This window comes from Lissotriton helveticus, chromosome 12 (genome assembly GCF_964261635.1).
Source record: "Lissotriton helveticus chromosome 12, aLisHel1.1, whole genome shotgun sequence".
Lineage (NCBI taxonomy): Eukaryota > Metazoa > Chordata > Amphibia > Caudata > Salamandridae > Lissotriton > Lissotriton helveticus.
In genome coordinates, this window is record NC_136073.1 from 54,548,638 (window position 1) to 54,575,885 (window position 27,248).

Consider the following 27,248-nt stretch of genomic DNA (forward strand, 5'->3'; position numbering starts at 1 on the left):
CAATGTGGAATGCATGGTTACTGCCAAGGAAGACTCTTTCGACTGGATATTGGATTTCTGCAGGTAAGCTTCTCTGATACCTTCTCAATGCTCTTCTTGGGTCAAGAGAACAAAGCCAAGCAACTGGTGGTAGTTGTGTGTGTGGTTTAAATAGTACACACCCCAAAGATGGCCGCTGGTTTACGAAATTCCAAAATATTTCTTGTGATTTAATAGTTCAATTTTCCATTTTTTTATTCGAGTGGACATGGGCAAAATGATGGTTTTGAGGGTGGAGACAGTGAATGGTACACGGGTGATGAGTAAGTGACATGGGGATTCTAACCAGGGACCATCCGGGGATTCATTAGAAGAGAGAATGAGGGTATTTTCAATATGTGTCATTAAAATTCGCGCAATAAGGAGGGGCCCAAAGTACAGTGACCAATGTCTTATTATATTTCTCCTTGGCATACGGCACATGACTAAATGGAACCCCTACAAAATGTCACTATTGGTTGTGGTTTGGTAAAATTCTGTTCTGTTGAACAATTCGCAGCGGCGGCCCCTCCTTAAGGCGGAGAAGCGTCGCCCTGCCTGCCGCGAGCGGAGCAGGTACCACAGAATAATAAAATAGTCATTACCATTTTATTTTTCTATTTGCTTCCAGTTGCAGTGAGTGGATGGTGGGGGTGGGGCACATTTCTCGAGATTGCAGGATGACTTCATAGGTGCTCAGTGGGCCTGTCAGATTGGCTGTCTAAGTCCTATGTTGAACAATGAGGCGCTCCTATCATCAGGATAGTTTCTTTCCATAATCAATCTACTAACATTAGAGATAAAGTTGTCATTAATACCCTCTTTTAGACTAACCTCATTGTCAACTGCCTGCATGTTTGTCAGGCAAAGTGTTTTCTCCCAGCTTTAATATTGTGGGAATTGTATAGCAATGCCCCCCCGCCCCCTCTACCTACTAATGTAATAGATCACAAGGCGGCATTCCCGTCCAATTAAAACAAATATGAATGTCACCTTTGAGGCTTACAAGAAACCATAGTTGCCATTGATTCACACATGGCATTTTGTGCAACCACCGGTGCTTTATTTGTGACTGTATATGCAGGAGCTCAGCACCAGCACTTGTTTTTACACTCATGGTCTTGGTTTGAAGAGTGCACCAAACAGGGATTCTCTCAGCCGATTTTTGTTTTTTTTCTTCACATGAGTGTTCAGCAATTCAGTGTATCAAATTATACTGAAACATCCAGTGCTGGGGTTACCTGCAGTAGTTCAGAATGTTAGTCTTGAATTTTTGGTGTTTTAGAAGGTAATGCTGGCAGTGGCATACTCACTGAGGTAATAACATCTATATTCAACGGGACTCCCCCTCCGGCCTCCTGGTCTAGAGCTAGAATTTCGATCTTCCTAAAAAAAGAGCATTGGATATGAGCTCCTACAGACCCATAACCCTCATCAACTGTGACTCTAAAATATTCTCCAAGGTGTTAGCTTCCAGAATCTCCCGAGTAGTGGAATCTCTTGTTTCGGAATGGCAGCATGGTTTCATACCCAAAAAAGGGACTACGGAACATATCAGGAGCGGTATTACCCTGTTCGATGCTGCACAAGCTACTGGAGACCCGATGTCGCTTACGTTACTCGATGCTGAAAAAGCCTTCGACCGGGTCTCCTGGCAATTCCTGTGGGGGGTAATGTGCAGAATGGGGTTCGGGGATAAACTCATATTGGCAACACAGGCACTTTATTCTAATCCAACAGCCAGTGTCACCATAAATGGACATCTCACCGATCCCTTCAACATCTCTCGGGGCACCAGGCAGGGTTGTCCCTGCTCGCCTCTACTGTTTGCCCTCTATCTGGATCCTTTCATCAAACAGATGGAGAAAAATGACAACATCACCCCAGTAATCTACTTTCACAATAGTTGCAAAATCTTGGCCTATGCCGACGACCTGGCCATCACCTCTCCAGACCCTGCCAACACTATACTCGCACTGGAAGGTGAGGCCCAGAAATTTGGGAAGTTATCTGGCTATGCCCTCAATAAAAACAAGACACAGATTTTACTAGGGGATCAATATTGGGGCTGCCTACTTCGCGAAACAACATATGGGTACTACAACCAGGTAAAATTCAAGACATTAATGAACTCATTTAAAGTATTCCGCCATATTCGGAGAATATTTGGAATTGGCAGATTTAACTTCTATTCTCCCATAGTTAATAACAACAACTTACCAGCTATTTTCAGTCCTTCTTACTTCTGCGAATGGCACAGGGCCGGAATAGTAAAACTTGGGGATCTGATTACAACCAGGGGGATTGAATCCTTCACAGATCTACAATCTAAATTCAAACTAAAATGTCAAGACCTATTTAAATACCTGTCCATCCAAGACTACCTATCCAGAAAGGTGGGGGGGACCGCAGGGTTTGCCGAAATTGAACTATTACATGCTTTACGCAATATTACCACCCTCCTTATTGGAAGTATTTACCAATTGCTCAATAGGCAAACCTCAGTCGACCTAGAATCCATCTCTACAAAATGGCATGTCAAACTTGAGTCGCCTCAAAGTTTTTTTTATAATTCTCTGCGTCTATCACAACAGATATTAATTTCCGCTAAATTGCAAGCACAACACTTTAAAACAATTTTCTTTCTTTATATGACACCAAGTAAAATTATTAAATGGGGATCCGGGAAAGGAACACTATGCCCGCGATGCCCCAAAGTAGGGGCAGACTCAATACATATTTTCGCAACCTGTCCAAAACTAGCCCCAACCTTGCTTAAAATACAAAACCTACTTAGTGAAATAATTAATCAACCAATTGTGTTAAACCCTACGACCATTCTTCTGGGGACCCAAACTGATTCACTCAGGATTAAGGAGGAAGGGCTGATTTTTATAGCAATGGTAATATGGAGGATTTGTGTTTCCTCCGGCTGGTTAGACACTGAATCCCCTTCTTTCGCACAATGGCTGGCCAGACTGGTTGCCACATTCCACTTCGAAAAGGCAATATACACCAAGAAAGGACGAAGAAAGAGGAAGATAGGCACTGAGGTTTGGGGGAAATTCTCTACCTGGATTGAACAACAAGGACAACATGACCCGGGGAGATAGCTAGTGATGCCATAAAGAATTCTTTTTTTTTTAATTTCTCTCGATACCTGCCTAATCCTCTCTCATCCTACCCTTCTTCGTATATGTGTTTTCTCTTTTTCTTTCCATTTTTTTACTTTTGTGTTCTGCGCCTTCTTCAATCTCAATATATTAACGGTTTTACTGGTCTCGATGGGTGGGAGGTGGGAGGGGGGTAGTTGTAATCAAGTAATCTTCTTCTGTTTGGACACTGTATCACTGTTGAAAAAAATACATTAAAAAAAAACCTCTTTTAGACTAACCTCATTGTCAACTGCCTGCATGTTTTTGTCAGGCAAAGTGTTTTCTCCCAGCTTTAATATTGTGGGAATTGTATAGCAATGCCACCCCGCCCACCCCCTCTACCTACTAATGTAATAGATCACAAGGCGGCATTCCCGTCCAATTAAAACAAATATGAATGTCACCTTTGAGGCTTACAAGAAACCATAGTTGCCATTGATTCACACATGGCATTTTGTGCTACCACCGGTGCTTTATTTGTGACTGTGTATGCAGGAGCTCAGCACCAGCACTTGTTTTTAAACTCATGGTCTTGGTTTGAAGAGTGCACCAAACAGGGATTCTCTCAGCCGATTTCTTTTTTTTTCTTCACATGAGTGTTCAGCAATTCAGTGTATCAAATTATACTGAAACTTCCAGTGCTGGGGTTACCTGCAGTAGTTCAGAATGTTAGTCTTTAATTTTTGGTGTTTTAGAAGGTAATGCTGGCAGTGGCATTCTGCAGCAGAGGCAGGAGCTGTAGATGGGACCACTGGTAGTGGAATACCATAGGCCCTGGCACTTTTTGTTTTTAAAAATTAAGCACTGGCTGTCACTGGTAAAAAAAAAAAACTGGTAGGTTTCAAGTTAAAGGCTGAGGAGTAGGTACTGTCACATTCAGGGGTTTTCATGAAGGTAAATTAGAGGAAAATGCAGTAGTATTTGGACTAACAGTCTGTCCTGTTTACCCAAAGAGGGCTGTAACACCGGCCTCAGACGGATCCTTGGCATGGATCTCTTCTTTCTTGCAATTGGTAGGTCACATAGATTTGCACTGGGCCAATATCTTTGTAACAACTTTTAGAGCTTGATTCGCTTGATGCAGAATCACTATTTCAGCTTGAAAAGTAGCTAAAGTTTCTACTCCATAAGATATGGTATGTGGGCCTCTCACAAGACCTCAAACATGATGACAGTTTATTTGGTTATCTGCATCTTGATCCATGAAGCATGGCATCAAGAGGTTCTAAATTACAAGAAGACTTGGTTGTCCTTGTGTTTTTTCTTTGCTTTTTACAAAACCTGAATTAATGCACTAACCTTGTAACAGATCCTAATTTGCTTGTTTTCCAGGTCACCCTGTGAAATGCTAGATCTACTGCCAGGGAAGACTCCTCTTGGACTGGGTACTGGATTTCTGCAGGTAAGCTCCCTTAGTCACTTCCCTAACTTACTCCCTGGTTAGGAGAATGAAGCCATCGGGTATCAGTGTGCTTTTCATGAGCACCAGTTTTGTTACAGATGGACACATTATTTTTTGTTAGGCACAGGGAGATTAAGTCATTTGCCCAGAATCACAGGATGTTGAGCGTTGATGCCGAGACTCAAACCTGGTTCCCCAGCTTTGAGGTAGACCACTCTAGCCATAAGGCTACAATATCTCCCCAAGTATTTGATCTAGAGAAGCACAAACTGGATTTAAAATGAATCGCAATGATTGGGTTGGGTTGGCTTTACTAATGGATCTCTACCCAAATTATCATTCTTTAGGAAGATTAGAAAAATGAAAGACTGGGGAAAAAACATAGTTCGAACTTATTAAAAGTATGTCTGTGACAAAAGTAGTAACCCACTGAGCTATCCAAATAAAATACAGCTCTTTGAACTGCATGATACATTATTTGCAGCAGGCATATTAACCCTCTGGGCTACTTTAAGACAAGTTAAAACGCCGCTAGACAAGAGATCCCACTCAAGCAGGTACATTAATCACCAGATTTCTCTTGATATTTTTATTGTTGCCTGAAAACTACTGGACAGCAAAGAACACTGTAGCAGATGGTGTTATATCTACAAGTTATTTATAAACACAGTGCCCTCCTGAGCTCATTGCCAGGTGTGGCAGCTCCTATGGGACTCTCCTAAAGTGCTGCCAGAAACAATTGTGATCTCATTCGGATATTTTAATATATTGCTGAATTTCTTTGTAAGCTATTTTTTCTAAAGTTAGCTATGGAGTAGAGAAACTATTTATGTTAAGTAATTCTTGAAAGGGAAGATGCAAATGTATTAGTGGACATTACATAATGTACGTTTTATTGTTATTTTCAGCTGCCCCTGACGAAGGGCCGTAGATGCCTGAAATGCATTGGGTTTCAATGAACTGCTTTTAAGAACTCAGCGCTTGTACGTGTTCTCAATAAGCGGTTCGGATGGCCCATTTTGAACATGAGAAACCTGGGAAAATTGATTTCCTCGCATGTAGATGTGAACAGTGTCAAGAAAAGAGAGTGGATAACTAATGCAGTACATGGGAGTATCATGGAAAATGACGAAAATGAAAATAATTGCAAAGGCAGAATCGGCTGTGCCACTGGATTTGGGGTAAGATGTCTCCCCAATTAGATGTCACTTGGTTATGTGTAAATATTATTTAGGTATATTTATTTTCTAGAACCAAGCAAGGCCTGGTACAGGAGAGTATAAAAATACTTTGCAAGCATATGCAGTTTAAACACAGCTTGGAAGCATTTAATTTGTTACAGAATAATTTACTTTGTATTTACCAACAGTCAGACTTACTTTTCAATTTATTTTCCTATGTAGCAGGTATCTCTAGATATTAGGCTGCTGGTTCAAAGGTTCAAAATATGCTTTATTCGATATTCAACAAGGAAATATCATATAACAAGACACGGAGGCTACATTATGCAAAGTCTTTTATTTGCAGCCCCAAGCAGCCGCCTACATCACAATAGACTAAGCTCTAAAGAGAACAATGGCAACAGATAAAGCCCATGAGACAGCAATAATCTGCCTCTTTTAAATGCGGCTCCAAGACAGATAAGTTGACTTCTCCTTCTCTTGCTAACATGGCTTATATGAGATATTCTGTTAAATACCCTTAATCATTGGCTATTTTAATGTTTACTATAGCAGATAGACTGTTTGTATACATTCAGCTAGCGATATTTCTAACGTTTTTTAAAAAACTAGCATGTACTGTTTTATGGGAGTGTGTTACTTTTGAAGCGTGGTTACCCCCACCCTTTCCGCTACCCGCCCCAACCGATCTCCAATTTATGGTGATCTCCTTTCCTCCCACTCCCTCTCCCTTGAATGCGCAACCGCAATCACGGTCTACAATCCCCTGCGCGATGAGCGCTCCTCATGTTAAAGTCCCTCGCCTCTCCTCACGCCGCTGGGGCGAGCGGAACGGCTAAAGCCTTAATCCCTTCACAAAACACCCCCCCCCCCCCAACAACGAGCGGGATAACCCTCGGCGGGCCTCTCCTTCACGCCCTTACCGCTTCTCCTTGGGAACGCTTCTCGCTGCAGAGCACAGCGCACGAGCGGAGCCTCCCCTAACTCCTGACGGGAACCATTTCCCGAAACCTTACCCTCGCCGCTTTAGAGGAAAGGCCCCTGGCAACACACGCGCTGCGCGTTATTGCTGCACAGGGCCTTTCCTCGACCCTCTCCACTCGCTCAGCGTTGCTATGACGACGGCGAGCAGACTCGCGCTGAAGCGGTTTGCCACGACAGAAACCAGCTGCTTTCACCGGAGACACGCGTTTTAACCCTCAAAAGCCTCATCTTTTTACATTTACCATAAATAAATGGTAATCTAAGGGAAACAAGGAATATCACCCTTGCTGTAGAACGTTAACACCTAGCTAACACCTACTTTCTAAGTGATTTCCATCTTCCCTGCCTGTCCCTTTCCCAAATGTCAGAATCTGATTCTGAAGGGGCCGCAGCCCCTACTCCAGGCTTGGGTGATGGATCTTTCAAAGCTATGCTCCACATGGAGGTTAAGTCCTGCATGATGGAGAGCCTATCTGAGCTAATGGGTCCCAAACGTCCACTCCCTTTGGAGGACGTCACTCACCCCCACCCTCATTCCGGTGGGAACCAGGGAGGTAAGAGACTGAAGAAAACTAATTACACCAATACCAATACTTCGGGAGGTCTTGGCACCTCAACAAATAAAGGAGGTCTTGGCACCTCAACTAGTAGTGGAGGCCTTCGCGCCTTTAACACCCAGGGTGTCCTTGGCGGCACTTCCTTTGATATGGATGATGACACTTCAACCAATTCCTCTGAATTTATTGATGAATATGTCTTTGATCTTAACGATGGTCAAGATCCTCTCGACGAATTTACAGATAATCTCCCTTCTCCTTCCAAAAGCACCATCCTGGACCCCTTGGGAGAGGAAATGCTCTCCCCCCAAAACCTTAGACACCCCAGGAGCTCTGATTGGGTACCCCAAGACCATGTCTCGAAATTTATCAAAAAATGGCTCAGAAACCTCCTTGACAGGGGAACCCGAAATATTCTCAGAGCTGAATGCTCAAGACCTTCCCTCAAAGATAAGGTTTGTTATACACCCAATCTGGACCCAGCTTATAAAATTCCTGTTTAAACTTGGGCGTGATCCAAGAAAAGGGGTCGAAAAATCCTTTAAAGGATGCCAAGATCGCCTCCTGGACGTCCTTGGCCCTCTGACCAGAATCTTGGATTCAGCAGAAGATTCTCATATCAATGGTACTCCTTTGGATACTGAGATGATTAGAGGTTGGAGCCAGAGGGCCATCATCCTCCTGGGGAATGCTAACGCTTCCATTAACTCAGAGAGACGTAGGGTGGTCCTGAACAAAATCAACCCAAAACTGGGAGACCTGGCTGACAAAGAACCCTCAAGGAACCCTAAAGGACTTCTCTTCGGGGAAGACCTAATTAAATCCCTTGGGAAATACGTTTCCACCTTTACCGCCCTTGATAAAGCGCAACAGAACATGCGCAAGGTCTTTAACAACAACAACCTTTTTGGTCGGGCCGGAAGACGAGGCCAACCTTCCGGCCGTTACAATCAAAGGCCCTTCTCAAGAGGTCGTGGTTTCGGAAGAGGATACCAACAACAACAGTTTAATACCCCGCAATTCTACCCTCAAAGGGGTAGAGGCCAAGGTAGAGGCAGAGGCTACAGATCACGTGGATCGACCAACTCTAACACACCCTCAGGTGAGTGCTACCTCCCTCCCTTCCCCTTCTTTTCCACTAAAAGTGGGCGGAAGACTCAGACATTTTGCAATGAATTGGCATCTGATCACTCAAGACTCGTGGGTTCTAAACACGGTAAAGGGTTTCATGATAGACTTCACCCATCCTCCTGTTCAGACTTCCCTTCCCAGGAAGATTCACATGTCCTCGGAGCAAGAAAAAATTATAGAAGAAGAGATCTCTTCTATGATTCAGAAAGGTGCAATCCTGGAAGTCCCACCCGATCAGCTGGGATTCATAAGCAACCTTTTTTTGGTGGAAAAAAAGGACAAAGGTTGGAGACCTGTGATCAACCTTCGAGACCTAAACAAGTTCCTCACATACAGGCATTTCAAGATGGAAGGCATCCACCTTCTCCGGGACCTTCTCTTGGAAAAAGATTGGTTGGTCAAATTGGACCTCAAAGACGCCTATTTCACCATACCCATGGCCAAGGCTCACCAACCTTTTCTTCAGTTCCTTTGGAAAGACCGCTTGTATCAGTTCCAAGCTCTTCCTTTCGGACTCTCTTCCGCTCCCTGGTGTTTCACCAAAGTAATGAGAGCGGTTGTGTCCCATGTAAGATCAAGAGGAATACGTCTGATTATTTACCTCGACGACATCCTCATTATGTCTCAAGATCCCCTCCAGCTGGTTCAGGACTTGAATTTCACTATGAATCTTCTGGAGAAGCTAGGATTCATCATAAACAAAGAAAAATCGTTGTTAACCCCAACAATGTCCATCGAGTTCCTAGGTTTTACCGTGGACACGATGCGCTGTCTCCTTCTTCTCCCCTCGAAAAAAGTTTCAAAAATAAAAAAAGAGATAAGATATGTGCTGAGACACCAAGACTTGTCTCTGAGGGAACTCGCACGACTTTTGGGTCTTCTATCGTCCTCCATTCAGGCTATTTTCCCTGGACCACTCAATTATCGAGCCCTTCAAAGGATAAAAGCGAGGGCTCTGAGGTCCGGACTCTGGTACGAAGACCGGATTTCCTTAGATCCGGAAGCCCGCTCAGAACTAGATTGGTGGTTAGACAACCTGGAGGCTTGGAATGGCAAAGCAATCTTTGGCACCAAGCCAGAATTTGTCTTGGAATCGGACGCCAGCCTTCATGGCTGGGGTGCCTGTTTTCTCAATCAAAACACGGGCGGCCTTTGGTCTCAAGAGGAATCTTGCCATCACATAAATTTTTTAGAACTGACTGCCGGTTTATATGCCCTTATGAGCTTCAGGCATTCCCTTCAAGGGAGATCCGTCCTTCTCAAGATGGACAATATATCGGCCGTGGCCTATATCAATCGTCTAGGCGGAACAAAGTCCTTGGACTTGTCGAACCTAGCCAAGAAACTCTGGATGTTCTGCCTAGAACACAAGATATCCCTCAAAGCAGAATACTTTCCAGGAGAAGCAAACTTCTCAGCGGATTGGAATTCGAGGTTCCTTTTCGACCACAGCGATTGGAAACTGAACCCTTCGGTTTTCAGCACTCTGAACAGGATTTGGGGTCCCCTGCACGTGGATTTATTCGCAAGCAGACTGACTTCTCAGATCCCCAAGTATTTCAGCTGGATGCCCGATCCGGGCGCTCTGGCAGTCAATGCCTTCCTGCAACCTTGGAAGGATGCTCGGGGTTACGCTTTTCCCCCCTTTGCAATGATTCAGAGGGTCCTTCAGAAGGTGAGACAAGAACAATCTTGCCTCGTATTGATAACTCCTTTCTGGACCTCTCAAGCATGGTTCCCAACTGTTCTAGAACTGGCCTGCAGTGTCCCCTTCTTGATACCTTCACTGGAAGATCTCCTCTCAGACGTAGACGGTCACATTCATCCCCTTATTCTGAACGGGAGTTTGTCCCTTCTTGCCTGGAAAGTGTCAGGAGATCTAATGCAATCTCAGGTCTTTCGGAGTCGGCTTCAACCCTCCTCAAGGAATCCTGGGCTCCTGGCACGCACTACAGATACAACAGTATCTGGAGAATATGGGTACGTTGGTGCCTGGAAAGGGACTTGGATCCCCTGGAGGCCCCTATTGTTGATATAGTCAACTTCCTGGTTGAACAGTTTGATAGAGGTCTGAGTTATAGATCTATTAATTGCTATAGATCTGCTATATCGGCTGGCCACGTTCTTATTAATGGTAAGACAATCGGTAAGAATGTTATTGTCTGTAGAGTCATGAAGAGTATCCGTTTAAGGAGACCCCCCAAAGCCAAATATGAGACCCTTTGGGATGTCAGTTTGATCCTTAACCTCTTCAACAGTTGGCCTCCTAATTCCCTTCTGAACAGAAAAAATCTTTCCATTAAGTTGGCTACCTTACTGTGCCTAATTTCTTGCAGAAGAGCTTCTGACGTCAAAGCTCTTGAGATCTCAAGACGTTCTTACAATGTCTTTGGCGTCAAGTTCGATATTTTCAGAAGGACTAAAACTATGTCCGATTCTATATTTTACCCTCGTTTTGATCTTTGCCCTAAACTCTGTGTCGTTGAATGCATGAAGGAATATGATCAAAGGATGGCTCTCCTTCGTCCCCAGGGCGTTTCTCAATTGTTAATATCTTTTGTTAAACCGCATAAAGCGATTTCCTCCACTTCTATTGCTAGGTGGATTAAAATTGCCATGAGTCTTGCCGGCGTCGACTTACATAAATTTCAGGCTCATTCTTTAAGAGGCGCTATGGCCAGTAAGTCTCTTTGGTCCGGAGGTAAGTTAGAGGACATCCTAAAGGCTGCGGATTGGTCTAATGCAAGTACATTTGCTCGTCATTACTGTAAACCTATTGAGCATATGTCCAATGTTGTTTTAAGAAGCTACCAACATGCATAATGTAGCCTCCGTGTCTTGTTATGAAATTGCGATTCTCATATTTACATGTCTAGAGAATCTGGATTTCATTAAGGACACGGAGGCTGACATTATCCCTCCCTCCCACCCTCTGGTGGTGGTGAATGTTTTAATTGATATTACTGATTACTGTTTATAATATCTTTCCTATCGTAATGCTTCATTACGCTGCCTTGTTTATTACACCTGATTGTATTGTACTTTATTGTATTGCCTTTGCAATCCCCTCTGCCAGAACTTACTTCTGTTTTCCTTTACAGAAAATCCTTGACTCCTACTTCATTCATGATCTTCGTTGGATTGGATTCCGTTCCACCATCCAGTTTTTTCATCCTTTCACTCTCCATCCCTGTTGGATCTGGACTTCGCAGTTCTTCATAAAGTTCTTTCTTTCTTGGACTATTCATTTAAAAGAGGCAGATTATTGCTGTCTCATGGGCTTTATCTGTTGCCATTGTTCTCTTTAGAGCTTAGTCTATTGTGATGTAGGCGGCTGCTTGGGGCTGCAAATAAAAGACTTTGCATAATGTCAGCCTCCGTGTCCTTAATGAAATCCAGATTCTCTAGACATGTAAATATGAGAATCGCAATTTCCTCGCATGTAGATGTGAACAGTGTCAAGAAAAGAGAGTGGATAACTAATGCAGTACATGGGAGTATCATGGAAAATGACGAAAATGAAAATAATTGCAAAGGCAGAATCGGCTGTGCCACTGGATTTGGGGTAAGATGTCTCCCCAATTAGATGTCACTTGGTTATGTGTAAATATTATTTAGGTATATTTATTTTCTAGAACCAAGCAAGGCCTGGTACAGGAGAGTATAAAAATACTTTGCAAGCATATGCAGTTTAAACACAGCTTGGAAGCATTTAATTTGTTACAGAATAATTTACTTTGTATTTACCAACAGTCAGACTTACTTTTCAATTTATTTTCCTATGTAGCAGGTATCTCTAGATATTAGGCTGCTGGTTCAAAGGTTCAAAATATGCTTTATTCGATATTCAACAAGGAAATATCATATAAGCGTACAATTTCATAAAATATCATACAAAGATACAGTTACAAAAATAATTTAAAAACAAACAATTTGGTCAATTCCTTAAAATAAGTAAATGGCAACCATTTACAAAAAAAGCAAGATCTGGAGAGCCAATCCTTTAAGATAATTAAGAATTAATTAGAAGAGCAGCAATCAATTAGGCCTTGATACATAAGGAGGATGTACGACAAGATACATATATACAATTGTTAAGAGCATGTTTGGCTTTTCCATTTTACATGTCTGGGTATAAACACATGATGGCCAGAGTCCCCTTTCACCAAGTGTTATTGTTCATTACTCTGGGGCCCGGGTAAAAATCGAACAAGTCCCAAGTAGAAATAAGGCCATCACCGGGTTTTGGTTGGAGAAGTCTTAAGAAGGGGACGATGTTCCTGTGTTTAAATCTGATCAATATCAGATCTCCCGAAATGTCTTTAGGCAATCTGCCTAACCACCCCACCCTCCTGACGCTCACAATTCCGCCATCTAGGGTGGGCGGCAGCGGTCTGTTGTTGTTAAGCCAAAAGATGGTCTTATTTAGCAGCTCCTTGCTTGTTTCGTGATTGCCCTGACCAAGTTCGGGCACCCCGGAAAGAACGGACACGTAGGGGGCAGCCTCTGGGGGTAAATTAATTCTCTGCCTTCTTGGCTGAGGATGTTTAGGGACTTTGGAAGTATGATTATTTTGGCCCCTTGGGAAGGGTAAACTCAAGGCAGGGTCAATTATTCGAGCTTTTTTGAGTTCAGTAGGAATTGGGTTGTCCGAGTTGATACAGAGTGTAGAACGTGGGGAGACAGCCGAATTTACAGTTGATGGATGAGTCATTTTTACTATTTGTTCCACACTGGACAGCCTGTCTCCCAACTCCTTGATTTTTGTAACCAGGGGTAACAGGGCAACATTCAGCAAACGTTCAAATTCGGCCAATAGGGTCGATTGAAGGGGGGAAACAGGATTATTTGATGTGGTCCCTGCTTTATGTGGGGTTAGAACAATTGGATTGGCGGGGGGGGATGAGAAGCTAGAACACAATAGATTGGCATTTGAAGGAGTATCCTCGTTATTAAACAAAATTAAATCAGGGGATACAGGAACAGCTTGGGTAGTACAGGTTACGGGATCAGTGACGTTGCCCACTCTGGGGGGGGTTAATATATCAGGGGCATAGTTAGTGCCGCACACGGCATTTAGCTCTTCCCAGACAGACATCATGGGAGGACTATGTAGAGCCCGATGACGACACAGGACGATTAAACATAAATAAGTATGCAGTATTATGTCTCGCTACCTCTTATGTTGGAACCATGTGGGGTGGCCCGCCCCGTCCTCCTCGGGTCCTCGGAGGGCCACAGAGGGCCCGCCCTTTGCCCGGGCTTCGCTCGGCGTCCCGCGAAGCGAAGCAGAGCGCTGTTTGTAGGCGCCTCCTGGCGCTTGCGGTGCGTGGCCAATCAGCGCCGCCGCTAAGGCAGCCGGGATTTGCAGTCCCGGGGCGGCGGCGCTGTCTCAAGACTGTGGTGACTCCTGGCGGTGGCGGCAGCGGAAAGGGACTCCCCTCGTCCCCCCAGCACAGGTAAGTGATGCCCCCCTGCTCCGCCAAGCAGAGCGCTGTTTGTAGGCGCCTCCTGGCGCTTGCGGTGCGTGGCCAATCAGCGCCGCCGCTAAGGCAGCCGGGATTTGCAGTCCCGGGGCGGCGGCGCTGTCTCAAGACTGTGGTGACGGCAGCGGAAAGGGACTCCCCTCGTCCCCCCAGCACAGGTAGGCTGCTGTATTTGCTGAGGGAAGTAAAATGGAAATGTTTTACAAGCTGAATACAGGTTTACAGGATTACTCATGAGCCACATTTAGTCCTGAGAAGGCAGAATTGAATTTACGGGTCCGTGGGTAAGATTCGGTTGAATTGGCACTAGAGTCGCACTGCCAGCGGCACACAGGCAGCAGAGTGCAGGGACCACAGGTTAGCCAACGGGGCTTGGGGACTGCGGCGAGCTGACCACCAGGTTGGGTAACAAAAGATCATGGGGTCGAGGTCAGCACGTTGGGACCCAATTGCCCACACAAGAACTAGAACACCAGCAGCACTGGGGCGGCTGGGTATAGGATGCAATCTTGGCTGATACTGCAGATTCGGTCACAGTTTCCTCTGAGTCGGTCATCTGCTGTTGAGGCAAATGTGGTCTTTGGGAGTTGTCGTTCTGTGACCTCAAGTGTTCGGTGACTGAGTCGGTAAGACAGTGACTGTTGCTCTTTAGGAACCGTTTTGGTTAGAGAGTCTGTCTGGGTCTCGCTTTTGGTCACAGTTGAGGGGACCTTTTATGTGGTTGGCTATAGGTTGGGTTTAGGAGCGTGTTGGGGTTCAGGGGTCACTGAGACCAAGGCTAGGATTGCAGGGAGTTGGTTCAGCCGGGCTTGGGAGTGGAGTGATGGACTCACAGAGTTGGCCGGAGTCAGTCTGTTACTTTTGTGCAAGTCCAGTGCCTCACGGGAGACCACGTCTTTTTTAGGCGCAAAGGCAGGGCAGGTTCTCCGGGTTTTCGAGGCCTGCTGGCTGCAGGACACAGACGTTCTGTTAGAGGAGTGTGAGGTCTGGACAGGCTGGTAGGACTGGGGCCAGGTCAGTTGGTGTCTTCTCTTCACGGCTGTTTGGTTCTTCATTTTCTTGCTTCTTTCTGGCTTGTTTGAGGAGGCAAGGTTCGGGATTGCCCTCAAATACTACATTTTGGGGTGTTACATGTAGATGTAAGTCGGGACCATTGGTCGCCTTCTTGAGGTGGGTGCACCCCCCATTATGCCACCCTCCAATGGGAGGGGGGCATAAGCCTGACTATGGTTGGCTGGGTCCCCCATCTGCAATATGGTGGGGACTGAGAGCTGTGCTTCACCTAGTCTCCCTCACCTGAGGGGTAGAGTTCACACAGGTGGGCACACTTCTCCTCCTACCTTGGTTTTCCAGCTCATTCTACTGCCCAAAGTGGGGATCCGAGCTAGTTGAGGCTAGTTGCTGGGAGTAGCAAATGGTTAGGGTAGCTTACAAAGGCGGCAAACCTTTGAAGCCTCCCCTCCCTGGACCTGCCCATCCTGGAGCCTTGGCACCTTGTTCCAGGATGTGCTTCGTTTCAGGACCCCGAGTGTGGCAGGATCTCGACTCTGGGGTCCAGAAACCTGTCTGGTAGTGGCAGCTGCACCAAAACACACAGCCTGCAAGGTGTGTGTACGTGTGTGTACACACAAGGTCTATAAGGGTGGCACAATAAGTGCTGCAGCCCTTAAGGGCCTTCTCTGGTCAGAATACCTATGGTAATTTTTATAAGGGACTTGTATGTGGCCAGAGTTGTCAACTGGGTTTCACATTAGTAGAGTTTGGGGAGAGAACATAGGCCCTGGGTTGCAGGAACCTAGGGCACACTCTGTCAAACTAAATAAACATGGGGAGCAGCCATGCAAAAAGGGGCACTTTCCTACAGATAGGAAAAGATTTCAAAATCTCTTCAACTATTGTTTGCAGGAAGATCCAGAAAATTTCATATTGAGATGGAATTGTGAAACTTTCAGACTGTTAAGGTGATTAGAATGGGGCCATCAGACACGCAAAGTAAGAATAAGTGTACTAGAGCATGGCCTACCTCTAGAGATCATATGCTGCCTTTAACTCAGCAAGTCACTTCCTTTTAATGTCCCAAATCTTGAATGGTATTGCATCGCCAAGATCACAGGTGAAAACATTGTATAATGCATGTATGCTGGGTGAGGCAGAGGAAAGGCCCCATTCAAGCTTATCAGAGTAGTATTTGGTATAGCCAATGTTATTAAATCCTCATCCACTGAAAATTCTGTATATTGTTTTTAATGTCTCACCCCTTTCAATGTGTCTTCTGAAATGAACTCTTTGTGTGCACTAGAATTGATCCACATACTGAGGTCTGTGACACACAGGTCCCACAGATGCCTCCGCATCAGCTCGGCCTAGTGAGCTGAAGCACAAGTTCCTTCTAGGTAGACTTTCAGAAACCATTGCATGTAAAAAGTACCAACATTTGTGTATTATCCGTAAGGCTTCCCCAATTAATCCAGGGGAAAAGGCCAATTTACTACAGCTGGGTGGCACAGGTTAGCTCTCTGGACACCCGCTTAGTTGAAGACTAGTTGGGATACTAATTGCACTCTAGCTGTCTCACTACTGCTTCACAGGCCTGTTCAATATGTACACTAAAAGTGGAAGTCAACCAAAGCTAATCAAAGCACACAACTCTCTACTAATATAAGAGGCTGAAGAAGAGAGTATAAGACACAGCAGTCACATCCGCACCCGCATAGCAGCCCCCAGTAAACAAATTCAGATAATCGAAGCATTCAAGGTGGTTTACATTAAAAGTATTTATATTCATGAGACTATTTCCAACAGGGTATGGAAAACATCCTCATTCTCTACTCCCTCCACGCAAACTTCCAACAATTAAAACATGGTGTATTGGTGGGGAGTGGCAGAACAGGCTTTCCTGCCAGTCAAACCAAAAGTGATAGAATACGTTTTTGTAGCCTTCTAAAACTTTCAAGTGTGTAGAACTGTATAACCAGGTTCCATCCCTACCCCAAGGATTGCAACAGACCCCAGCTCCTTCAGAAACTGACGAGGAGTACGGCTAAGGTTCGAGAAATAGGAGGTGAAGCTACGGAGAAGACAAATGCAGCAAGTTGCCTAAAACAAAACTCACTCCTGCCCATTGCCACTTTAGCAAATGGTTAGCCTTGGCACTCCCAATATGGTGCACCATGTGACTCACTGCTGTGCCACCCCCACTATTAAACTCAAAGCATTCCACATAGTTGCATTTTTTCCATACATGGCTTGCCCTTATAATGTGAACATCATGACGTGGAAGATGCAGTGATGGGGAGCTTCACCTTGGTTATGCTCCGGGCTACTGGTTATAATGCGGCAGGAGAAGGCCCAATTATGCATCGGAGTTGACTAAATTATGCAGCAAGAAAAGGCTAATTATGTGGTATAATGTGCCACATTTTGTGATAGTATTACATTATTTTGTCATTTCTACACTTGCTGACGCTCTGGGCATGTTTCACCTCAGTACCAGTTTAACACCTAAATATAGCAACAAGCAACAGAAAGGTGACCGTTGACCTTTGCAAAGGGCCTTCCACTGAACGCCAACACATGTTGCTGCATTTTCAGTAACTTTTGAACCGTTTGAATCAGAAACAAACTTTTCTTGTTAAAATCTGAAGATTATGCAGCAGATGATGGAAAAGTCGCAAACCCAACAAATCCATAATTATGCAAAAAACGCAGCAGCTGCTCAAGTCCAGTATCCATGGTCATGCTCATGCGATTGATCCTGCCCCCTCCTTTTTGCACCAGGTGCCACATGCTTTCCACATCAATCTAAAGATCCCATTTCTATCTTTTTTTCTGAATACTAAAGATAAGAATAGCTCTATATGTTCATATTATGGGATGTCGTCTGGCAGGTTGTTCAATACTTATTAAAGGAGTCTTCATTCCACAAAAGAGCAGCGTAAGATCCCAGTTGATCAACCGGTTGTTTCCGGTATCTTCGTTTACCTGCGACTGGCTATTTCCTGAGACGCCCAATGCCTGTCACTTCCATGTGTCATCATAATGATACATAGTCATTGATGTTACTGTCCCTTTTCCCCTTCCACCCGCTTTCTCTGCAGCACCATATCCTTTGTGGCAGACTGTACAGCTGTTACTAAATGTGATTGGTTAATGCTAATCTGTTGCTTCTGATTAGGCACATTTTAAACCTAGCTGTTTTCCCTACCCTGCACCACTACCCCATTCCCCTAGACCTTAATTTAGCATATTGCTTCCATCTTCAAGACTATTTCCAAAGTTATTATGAACTTTTTTGCCTAGGGCTTTTGACTTATAATTGACCCTTAAGCATTGTGTTCTAATTTAGATCCTATATCGCTCAAGCGTAAGTATGAAATGTGTAAATCGGGCTACGTTTTAATTTATAGCGTGCATCTGTCAATGGGTGTTTTATGAGAGTTTTCTTCTAAACACTATTTGTGGTCATGGAGCGTAGCTGTCTGCTGTGCAAAAAGTGACCTGACAGTCTAGCACTGTGAGGAGCTATGACCCCCCCCCCCCATGTTATTTTTCACTCCTTAACATAGAGGCCATTTTCGTAGTTTGCATTGAGGTTGTTTGCACTTTCCACCCTTGAAGTGCCATTGTCAGTTGTGAAAGGTACAGGATGCCTACAAGGGGTTTTGTTTCAAAGAACTTAAATAGAGAACTATTTTAGATTTAGTCTAGGGGTGAGTCCTATGGGAACATTCACCAAAGTGTCATTAGACAACAATAATTATCCAGTATTAGGGGTGTCTTTCATAGATTCACATGCCTGAATCACTCCCCGTCGTCGAGACGGGAGCCTCCGGTATATAGAAAAGTAATGTCCTATAGACATACATAGAGAAAAATAGGCCTAAGGGCCTCACCCTAGTGGCCTATCCTTGTCCTTATGTAAAAAGGACCAAACTCTTAGAGCCAGCCAATCAGCTATCACCTCCCTCTAGAACCTTCCTGACAGGAGCCTCAGCCTCTCAGATTTTCTACCGCACGTTGTGCTAGGGAGTCTCCAACCTGAGTTCTCCTCAGGATCTCTTCAAAACCAACTTATTCACTTTTCAAAGTGAGTTCTTCTACCAAACATCTCATACAGGATTACTTCAGAGGAGTAAGTGCTTTATTTCTTTGAAATTGCTGGCATGTCTGAATCCCAGAAGAAAGCCCTCTTCAGGGCCTGCTCTTCATGTTGTAAGAAAAGGCTCCATGTGGAAGACAAGCATGCCCTATGCTTATATTGCCTTTATCCTGACCACATACCTAAGGACTGTAAGATCTGTAGGTCTTTCCCTAACAAAACCTTGAGAGACAGAGAAGGTCGCCTGCTCATCTGGCTGGACAGGCCTAAAAACAGGGAAGATGTGGTCTCCTCAGAAGGAAGCTTTTCAATGACTTCAGAAGTCTCCCTGAAGAGGCCAAGGGTGGAGTCCCCTGGCCCCTCAGGCACTCCTCCTATGAAGATACAAAAGAAATCTTCAGAGGCGAGATCGACAAAATCTTCAGTGTCTGACAAAGACTCTCAGGCTTTTAAGAAACCTGCGCAGTCGTCCAGCAAGCTTACAGCATCCTCCTCGTCGCAAAAGAGAATTGTGGCGCCAGTTTCCGTCTCCACAGCGACGACGACCGTGTCGACGACGACAGCGTCGTCGGTTTTTTCGTCGACGACGACCACTCCTTCATCGTCGTCAGCGGGTAAGCCTATTCCATCGGTAATTCTGTTGAAGTCGACGTCCAAGACCTCGTCGACGACGAAGATTGCCCCGTCGACGCAGACCTCGTCGGTGAAGAATTCATCGTCGACGGGAGGGATGACGCCGAAGGCGTCGACGACGAAGACAACGAACACGTCGACGACGAAGGAATCGTCGACGAAGGAATCGTCGACGACCACAGCGTCGACGAGCGCATCGTCGACGAAGGCATCGTCGACGAAGAAAGTCTCGTCTACGGAAGCACCGTCGTCGAAGGCCAGCCCGTCGACGAGGGTACCGTCGACGGGAGAATCGTCGTCGGAGTTAGTCATTCAGGAGCCATGGAAGAAATCCAGGCTGATAGAATCGTCGTCTTGGACCCTACCACCGTCGACGGCAACAGGGACGACAGGGGCCCCTGCAAAAGGTCCTGTGTCGGTCAAAATGACCAAGAAAAAGATTACACCTGAAACGACATCACCAAGTAAGGTTCAAAGTCATTTGCCCACGGAGATTCTCCAGAGTGAAGAATCGGAAGAAGAACTCCTGGAGCAAGCTACTTCCATTTCGGACCTCAACGTGAAATGTCAGAGCACAGACGAGGAACAGGATGAGGTAATCTACGAGGAACACTCTTTCCAAGCTCAGGTCCGTACGGAGGTCACGCCAATGGTATGCCTTCCCGTTTCCATTGTGAATGACCTTAAATACCTGATCCAGGACTACAAACAGCGTTTCCCTGAATCACAGGCAAATGAGAAGGGGGGCCCGACGCCTGCGACAAATGCACCGGCGGCAGCACCAAGACAGTCAAAGCCAGCTACTCAGGTCTGCCATGAGAAAACGCCACCTCAGGTGATCGACTCATCAGATGAGGAGGCGGAGGAAATGGAAGAGGGGGAAGTCCAGGAGGACCAGTCCGATCACGAAGTGGACGAAGACTATGTGGCATCTTCCCCAGCTTCACCCCAACCGCGCCAGGCAGATTCACCGCCAGTGGACATTGGCGGTTTCCATAAATTAGTAGAAAGAGCAGCGAAGCGATTTCATATGGAGATGGAATCGACTGAGACCGAGTGTTTCTTATATGACTTTAAGGAACAAACAAAGAGGATAACGAAGTCTATCCCAATCATCGACTTTCTCTGGGACCACGGAAAGAAACTAATGATGACGCCGGCCTCTCTACCGGCGGTGGTTCCACGCCTAGATAAGAAATATAAGGCTCCAACCACGGCGGCAACTTGCTTTAATGGGCACCCGAAACCAGATTCGGTTGTAACCCAGGCGGCCCAAAAGAATTCTCGCAACCCTTCCTCTCCTCTGTCAGCTCCACCTGACAAGGAAGGAAGGAAGTTGGACACAATCGGTAAACGGTTTACAACGACTTCCGCCATGACCGTCAAGGTGGCCAACTCCATAGCCCTGTTGGGGCATTACAACTGCCAACTTTGGGAAGATATTGCCCCATATATAGCGGAACTGCCAGATACAGTTCAGGAGGAGGTCAAGGCACTCCTTACGGAGGGACAAACCTCGGCAGCTGAGATCATTGATTGTGCCATAGATTTAGCCATGACGGGCTTTCGTCAACTAGCTGGGGCGGCAGTCCTACGCCGTCAGGGATGGCTTAAGGCAACAGCCTTCAGACCAGAGGTGGAGACGAAGGTGCTGCACATGCCCTTCGACGGCCAACACCTTTTCGGAGCCAAAATTGATGAGGCGCTCCAGACAATTAAAAAAGACACTGATACGGCTAGAGCGCTTGGTACTTTACAGGCAAGGAACCAGTCCTTTTGGGGTAACAAATCCAGGGGCCAGTCCTCCTACAGGGGAGCCTATCAAAATAGGTCCTCGTATTCCTATCAGAATAGATCCCAGTACCAACAGAAGCAGCAGCAAGGTCGTCAGACTTCTTACGGAAGATCAAACTTCAAGGGCAAAAACCAGAGGAGAGGCACGGGCGGACGCCAGTGACCAATTACTCCAGCCAGTCCAGCAACTATATCCCTCATTAAAGATTGGAGGAAAATTGTCCCATTTTCTAAACAATTGGCGTCTCATCACCACAGATCGGTGGGTACTCACAATTCGGCCATTCCCTGGAATTTACCTCCGTCCCGCCTGCGACACCTCCACGCAGGCTGCCGCACAAACATCTACGACTGCTGCTCCAGGAAATATCTGCGATGATAAAGAAAGGGGCGATCAAAAGAGTTCCATCTTCTCAAAGAGGACGGGGATTCTATTCCCGCTTCTTTCTTATACGCAAGAAGGAGAAAAAGTGGAGGCCCATTCTGGACCTCAGGGCCCTCAACTCTTTCCTGAAGAGTCAGTCGTTCAGGATGGTGACGATCCAAGAAATACTTGGCATACTAGAAAAAGGAGATTTCATGTCATCGTTGGATCTCCAGGATGCCTACTACCACATCCCGATACTCCAGGGGCACAGAAAATTCCTAAGGTTCGAGGTGGCGGGACACCACTACCAATTCAAAGTCTTACCGTTTGGCCTCAAATCCGCTCCGCGGATTTTCACCAAGTGCCTTTCACCTGTGGCAGCTTTCCTGCGCCAAATGGGTCACCAGGTTTTCCCCTACCTCGACGACTGGCTGGTAAAAGCACCCTCAGCTGCAGGCGTGACCGAATCCTCAAACGCCTGCACCAATCTCTTTCAGCAACTAGGATTGACTCTCAATCTCGAGAAATCCTCCATGACCCCAACACGGAACATCACCTTCCTTGGGGCGGTCTTGAACACAGAATGCGCAAGAGAGTTCCCTTCAAAGGAAAGGAAAAACAAGATAATATCCCTGGCCACGGCTGTGGCATCAAGGAAGTCCATAAGAGTTCGGACTTACAAATCACTCCTTGGAATGATGTCTTCTTGTATACTTCTCATTCCGCACTGCAGACTCAGGATGCGCCCATTGCAAGAGGCCCTCACAAACCAATGGACACAGAGTACAGGTTCTTTCGAGGACATAGTGAAGGTAACACCACAAATGTCCAAGGGCCTGGAATGGTGGAAAATTCACAAGAATCTGTCTATAGGACTACCATTCCTCCTTCCAGCAACACCTCTGGTGATCACCACGGATGCATCCCTGGAAGGCTGGGGGGCTGTTTTCCAGGACCTCCGAATAAGCGGCAAATGGACAAATCAGGAGAAGCAACTCCATATAAATCTTCTAGAACTGAGGGCTGTGTATCTGGCACTGCAAGCCTTTTTCCCACGCATCCAGAACTCCCAGGTGCTCGTCAGAACGGACAACACCACGACGATGCACTATCTCAACAAGCAGGGAGGAACGCGTTCGCTCACCCTTTCACGCGAATCGCAGAAGATCTGGAACTGGCTGGTACTCCATGGGATCACGCTCAAAGCGGACTATGTCCCGGGCAAGGACAACACCATTGCGGACGCCCTCAGCAGGCAGAAGTCCCTCTCCCACGAATGGGAACTCGACGAGAATACACTAGACCACATATTCTCACAATGGGGAGTCCCGGGAATCGACCTGTTTGCCACCAAGGAGAACGCCAAATGCCCAAGCTACGCAAGCTGGCATCCCCAACCAAGGTCACTCGGAAATGCGCTTTCCATCGGTTGGTTCAGCGTATTTGCGTACGCTTTTCCGCCATTCCCGATGATTCCCAGGGTTCTCCGGAAGATGAAGGCGGAGCCTTGTACCCTGATCCTAATTGCCCCGTTCTGGCCGAGGCAGCACTGGTTCTCGGATCTTCATCGCCTCTCCATCAGGGCACCGATCCGTCTGAAGCAGCACCCGAACCTGCTGACAATGTCCAATGGGCAGGTGCAACACCCGTGCCTGAAATCGCTCACGTTATCGGCATGGCTCCTGAGCACAGAGTTCTGTCATCTAAACATCCCGCAGGACTGCAGAGAGGTGCTGGCAAAAGCAAGAGCAGACAGTACCAACAGGACATACTCTCTAAAATGGAAACAATTCTGCTTATGGTGTTCAGAGAAAGGCCTGAGACCTCTCCATATCACACCCGAACAGATATTGCCATATCTACTGCACTTGGCACAGTCAGGGTTGGCGCACACATCTATAAAGGTGCATTTGGCAGCCATTTCATGATTCACCAGGACCTACAAGGGACCGTCTCTCTGGTCCAATAGGCTTATCAAGCAATTCCTAAAGGGACTATATAGATCCTTCCCAAGACCTAGAAGGATCCCACCAACATGGCACCTCAATTTAGTCCTCACCCAGCTCATGAAGCACCCTTTTGAGCCCATTCATCGAGCATCCATCAAGTACATCTCATGGAAGATGGCTCTGCTGCTCGCTCTAACATCGGCCAGGAGGGTCAGCGAGCTCCAGGCTCTATCCATTCAGGAGCCCTTCATGCAGTTCAAGCAGGATAGGGTGGTGCTGAGGACAAATCCGAAATTCATACCGAAAGTACCGTCAGACTTTCACCTTAATGAACCGGTGGTTCTACGTTCCTTCTTTGCAAACCCTACCACCGCTGCAGAAAGAACGCTGCACTCCTTGGACCTCAAAAGGTGTATAAAGTTTTACATAGACAAGACAGAGTTTCAGGAAATCATCACAACTATTTGTGGCCTACAGTAGGCCAAGGATGGGTATGCCTCTAACGAAACAGAGCATCTCCAGGTGGATATCCTCAGCAATAGCATTCTGCCATGACAAGGCCGGACGGCCTTTGGGTGCTCATGTCCAAGCGCATTCCACCAGAGCAATGTCCATGTCGACAGCGCTGTTCGCTGGAGTGCCGATTTTGGACATATGTAGAGCGGCGACGTGGAAGTCACCGCACACCTTCTCCAGACACTACTGCCTGGATGCTGAGCTAATGCAGGATGCAGCAGTGGGCCAGGCGGTGCTTCGACATCTATTCCAGTGAGGTGAGCCTTCCAACATCCCGCCATCCTGGTATGCACATTTCTTACTGTTATGATGTATTGATGTATGCTAATGTTTCAAGGTTACAGGATAATGGATGTATTATCTAAAATGTATGTATAGCATGCTTACATCGGAAATGTGCATTATATATTGCTGACTACTCTGATTCAGGCATGTGAATCTATGAAAGACACCCCTAATACTGGATAAGAAACGCGTTACTTACCTGTAACAGCAGTTATCCAGTATTGGTGTACTTCATAGATTCACATGCAACCCTCCCGCCTCCCCTGGAAGGACTCACGTTCTCTCTAACTATATTACGCCTACCTAGCTTGGTGCGTACGAAAATCTGAGAGACTGAAGCTCCTGTCAGGAAGGTTCTAGAGGGAGGTGATAGCTGATTGGCTGGCTCTAAGAGTTTGGTCCTTTTTACATAAGGACAAGGATAGGCCACTAGGGTGATGCCCTTAGGCCTATTTTTCTCTATGTATGTCTATAGGACATTACTTTTCTATATACCGGAGGCTCCCGTCTCGACGACTGGGAATGATTCAGGCATGTGAATCTATGAAAGACACCAATACTGGATAACTGCTGTTACAGGTAAGTAACGCGTTTCATGCAAATCAGGAGCACAAAAACACGGGAATATCTTATTTGTTTGAAAATATCAGTATATTTATATAGCAGAAATTAAAAAGGAGTACAAATATATGAACGATTCAGCTTTGAGTCATGGAAAGAAGTAAAATCAAATTCATCCAACAGTTCATGACATACATCAATTCCAATCAAATCAAAGGTGACATATCTCCTAATAAGAATAATAATCACTGGAGGCCAACAAGTATCTCAGAAATAGATGGTGGAGTCGATGTTTCGGTCTTAGTGGCATCAGTCCATCAGACCATCTTCAGGACAGTAGATATTGCTTAAAATAGGACTCTTCTAAAGTCAGTATTGCCACGATTAATCCTTAACGTGGATCTATGGTCAGAACTGCATAAGTTGATGGCGGGAATTTCACTGAACCACAACACAGTCCAGTTGATGACTGTAGTTAAAGGTATCCAACAGTGGCATCAATGTCAAAGGAAAGGGAACACTCGTCCAATCACCACTTGTCGATATATTTCTTGAAAAGAGAGACGTTGCATCAAGTCAAGCGTCAGTCAGTCCAACGTAACAAACTGTCAGTTGTGGGCCTAGATGTTGATGAATATTGTGCTACCGTAACAAAATAGGAGATGGGAGAATCCTGGGAAGGCATGATCAACTTCTTCTAAATAGCTAAGAAAGATTGCCTGGATTTAGATTTTCACAATTGTGTGTTTATTAATAAAACTGTTTCCTTTCATTTCAGATGCAGATCTGCACACCAAGGAAAGGGTTTCCCTGCATTCATCTTACTTTGACTTTTGGGATGAGAAAGTGTGGAATAACCGAAAGGGCAGACTATCAGTCTTGCTTCCTTTGTCTGCTGGCACCCTGCTCTTCTACAAAGACTGCTTCCTGTGTGTGTATTAACTCAGCATCTGTTGTACAAAGAGTGCATTTACCCAAGTGCTACCCAAGGAGGACTACTTCCTGTGTCTGTGGGTACCCTGGTGCTCTCCAGAAGTTTCTTCACGTGTCTGCAATCACCCAGTTCTTCTACAGACTGCTTCATCTAACTATAGATTCCTGATTCTCAACATGGACTGATGCATGTCTACAAACACTCCTGTTTTACAGTTTCCTATGTTTCATGCACCCTTCTTCATTGACTAGTGGTCTTGTATCTGCAGGAATTAGTTGTTCTATAAACATCTGCCTTTTGTGAAGCACCCAGCTACTCTAAAAGAATGGTTCCAGCATCTCAGCCATCCATCAATTCTAAGGAGACTACATTCAGAGTCTACAGTCACTAGACTACCTTTGAAAAACTTTCTTGTGGTTGGAATTGTGTGCAGTTATCCTGTTGTTCAGGTGTCTGCCCACCAATAAGGTGAAGGCAGCCTCCTATCTAACAAGTCTACAAAATTGGCATGATCTACTGGAAATGTATCATGGGCTGAGGATGTAATATGGACCACTGGATGTTTTACCTTGGGGTCTTGTAAATTGAGCTAAGCCACACTTTAGTATGGACCTAATTATGTCTGGTCACCTGCACTGCAAGCCTCCTAATGTTTTAGTCTTGTTTATGTAATCGTAAAATTCTGAAACATTTCCCATGGCTACCAAGTAGGCCTATTTCAGGTGTGGCACCTTGAGCCAGCGCTTGGTTTTTAGCAGCACTATGGATTAAAAGACTTGCTTTTTCCTTCATTAGTACAGGTCTTAATGCCTCAACATGCAAATTACAGGAGAGGTTCATATATGCTTGGAGGCCACATGACCTCACTCTTTTCTGGTTGTAAAATAGTGATTGCTCAACGATCCAGTTTACTCTGCCTCAAAGTGGACGTAATCCATAAGTAGCCCTTGCTAATACCACATTTCCTGTTGTAAAAAAATGTTTGAGCTGTCTGGGCAGGATATCCAAGCCAAAGAGGTATTGTAATAGATCTAATATGGAGAAGGCTGAGCTAGTGTACACAGGAAAAGTGAGTTCAGTCATGCAAGGAAGAGAAATCAGTGACCTAGAGTGGCGGATGAAAAATTCGAGGCACAGGCTGTTGGATTATGTACCGGGAGGAGGTGAGAAGAAATAATCGGGCTCTTAGGACGAGTG

At 45.7% G+C, this 27,248-nt stretch overlaps 1 protein-coding gene across 1 annotated transcript; it reads left to right on the plus strand.

The window, feature by feature from the left end:
* On the plus strand, positions 1-26,460 carry LOC144799143 (uncharacterized). Its single transcript, XM_078670356.1, has 3 exons — positions 1-63; positions 4,506-4,575; positions 25,896-26,460. Exons 1-3 carry the CDS (start codon positions 14-16, stop codon positions 26,217-26,219), a joined length of 444 nt encoding a protein of 147 aa, XP_078526482.1. The 5' UTR covers positions 1-13; the 3' UTR covers positions 26,220-26,460.
* The last annotated feature ends 788 nt before the right edge of the window (positions 26,461-27,248 follow it).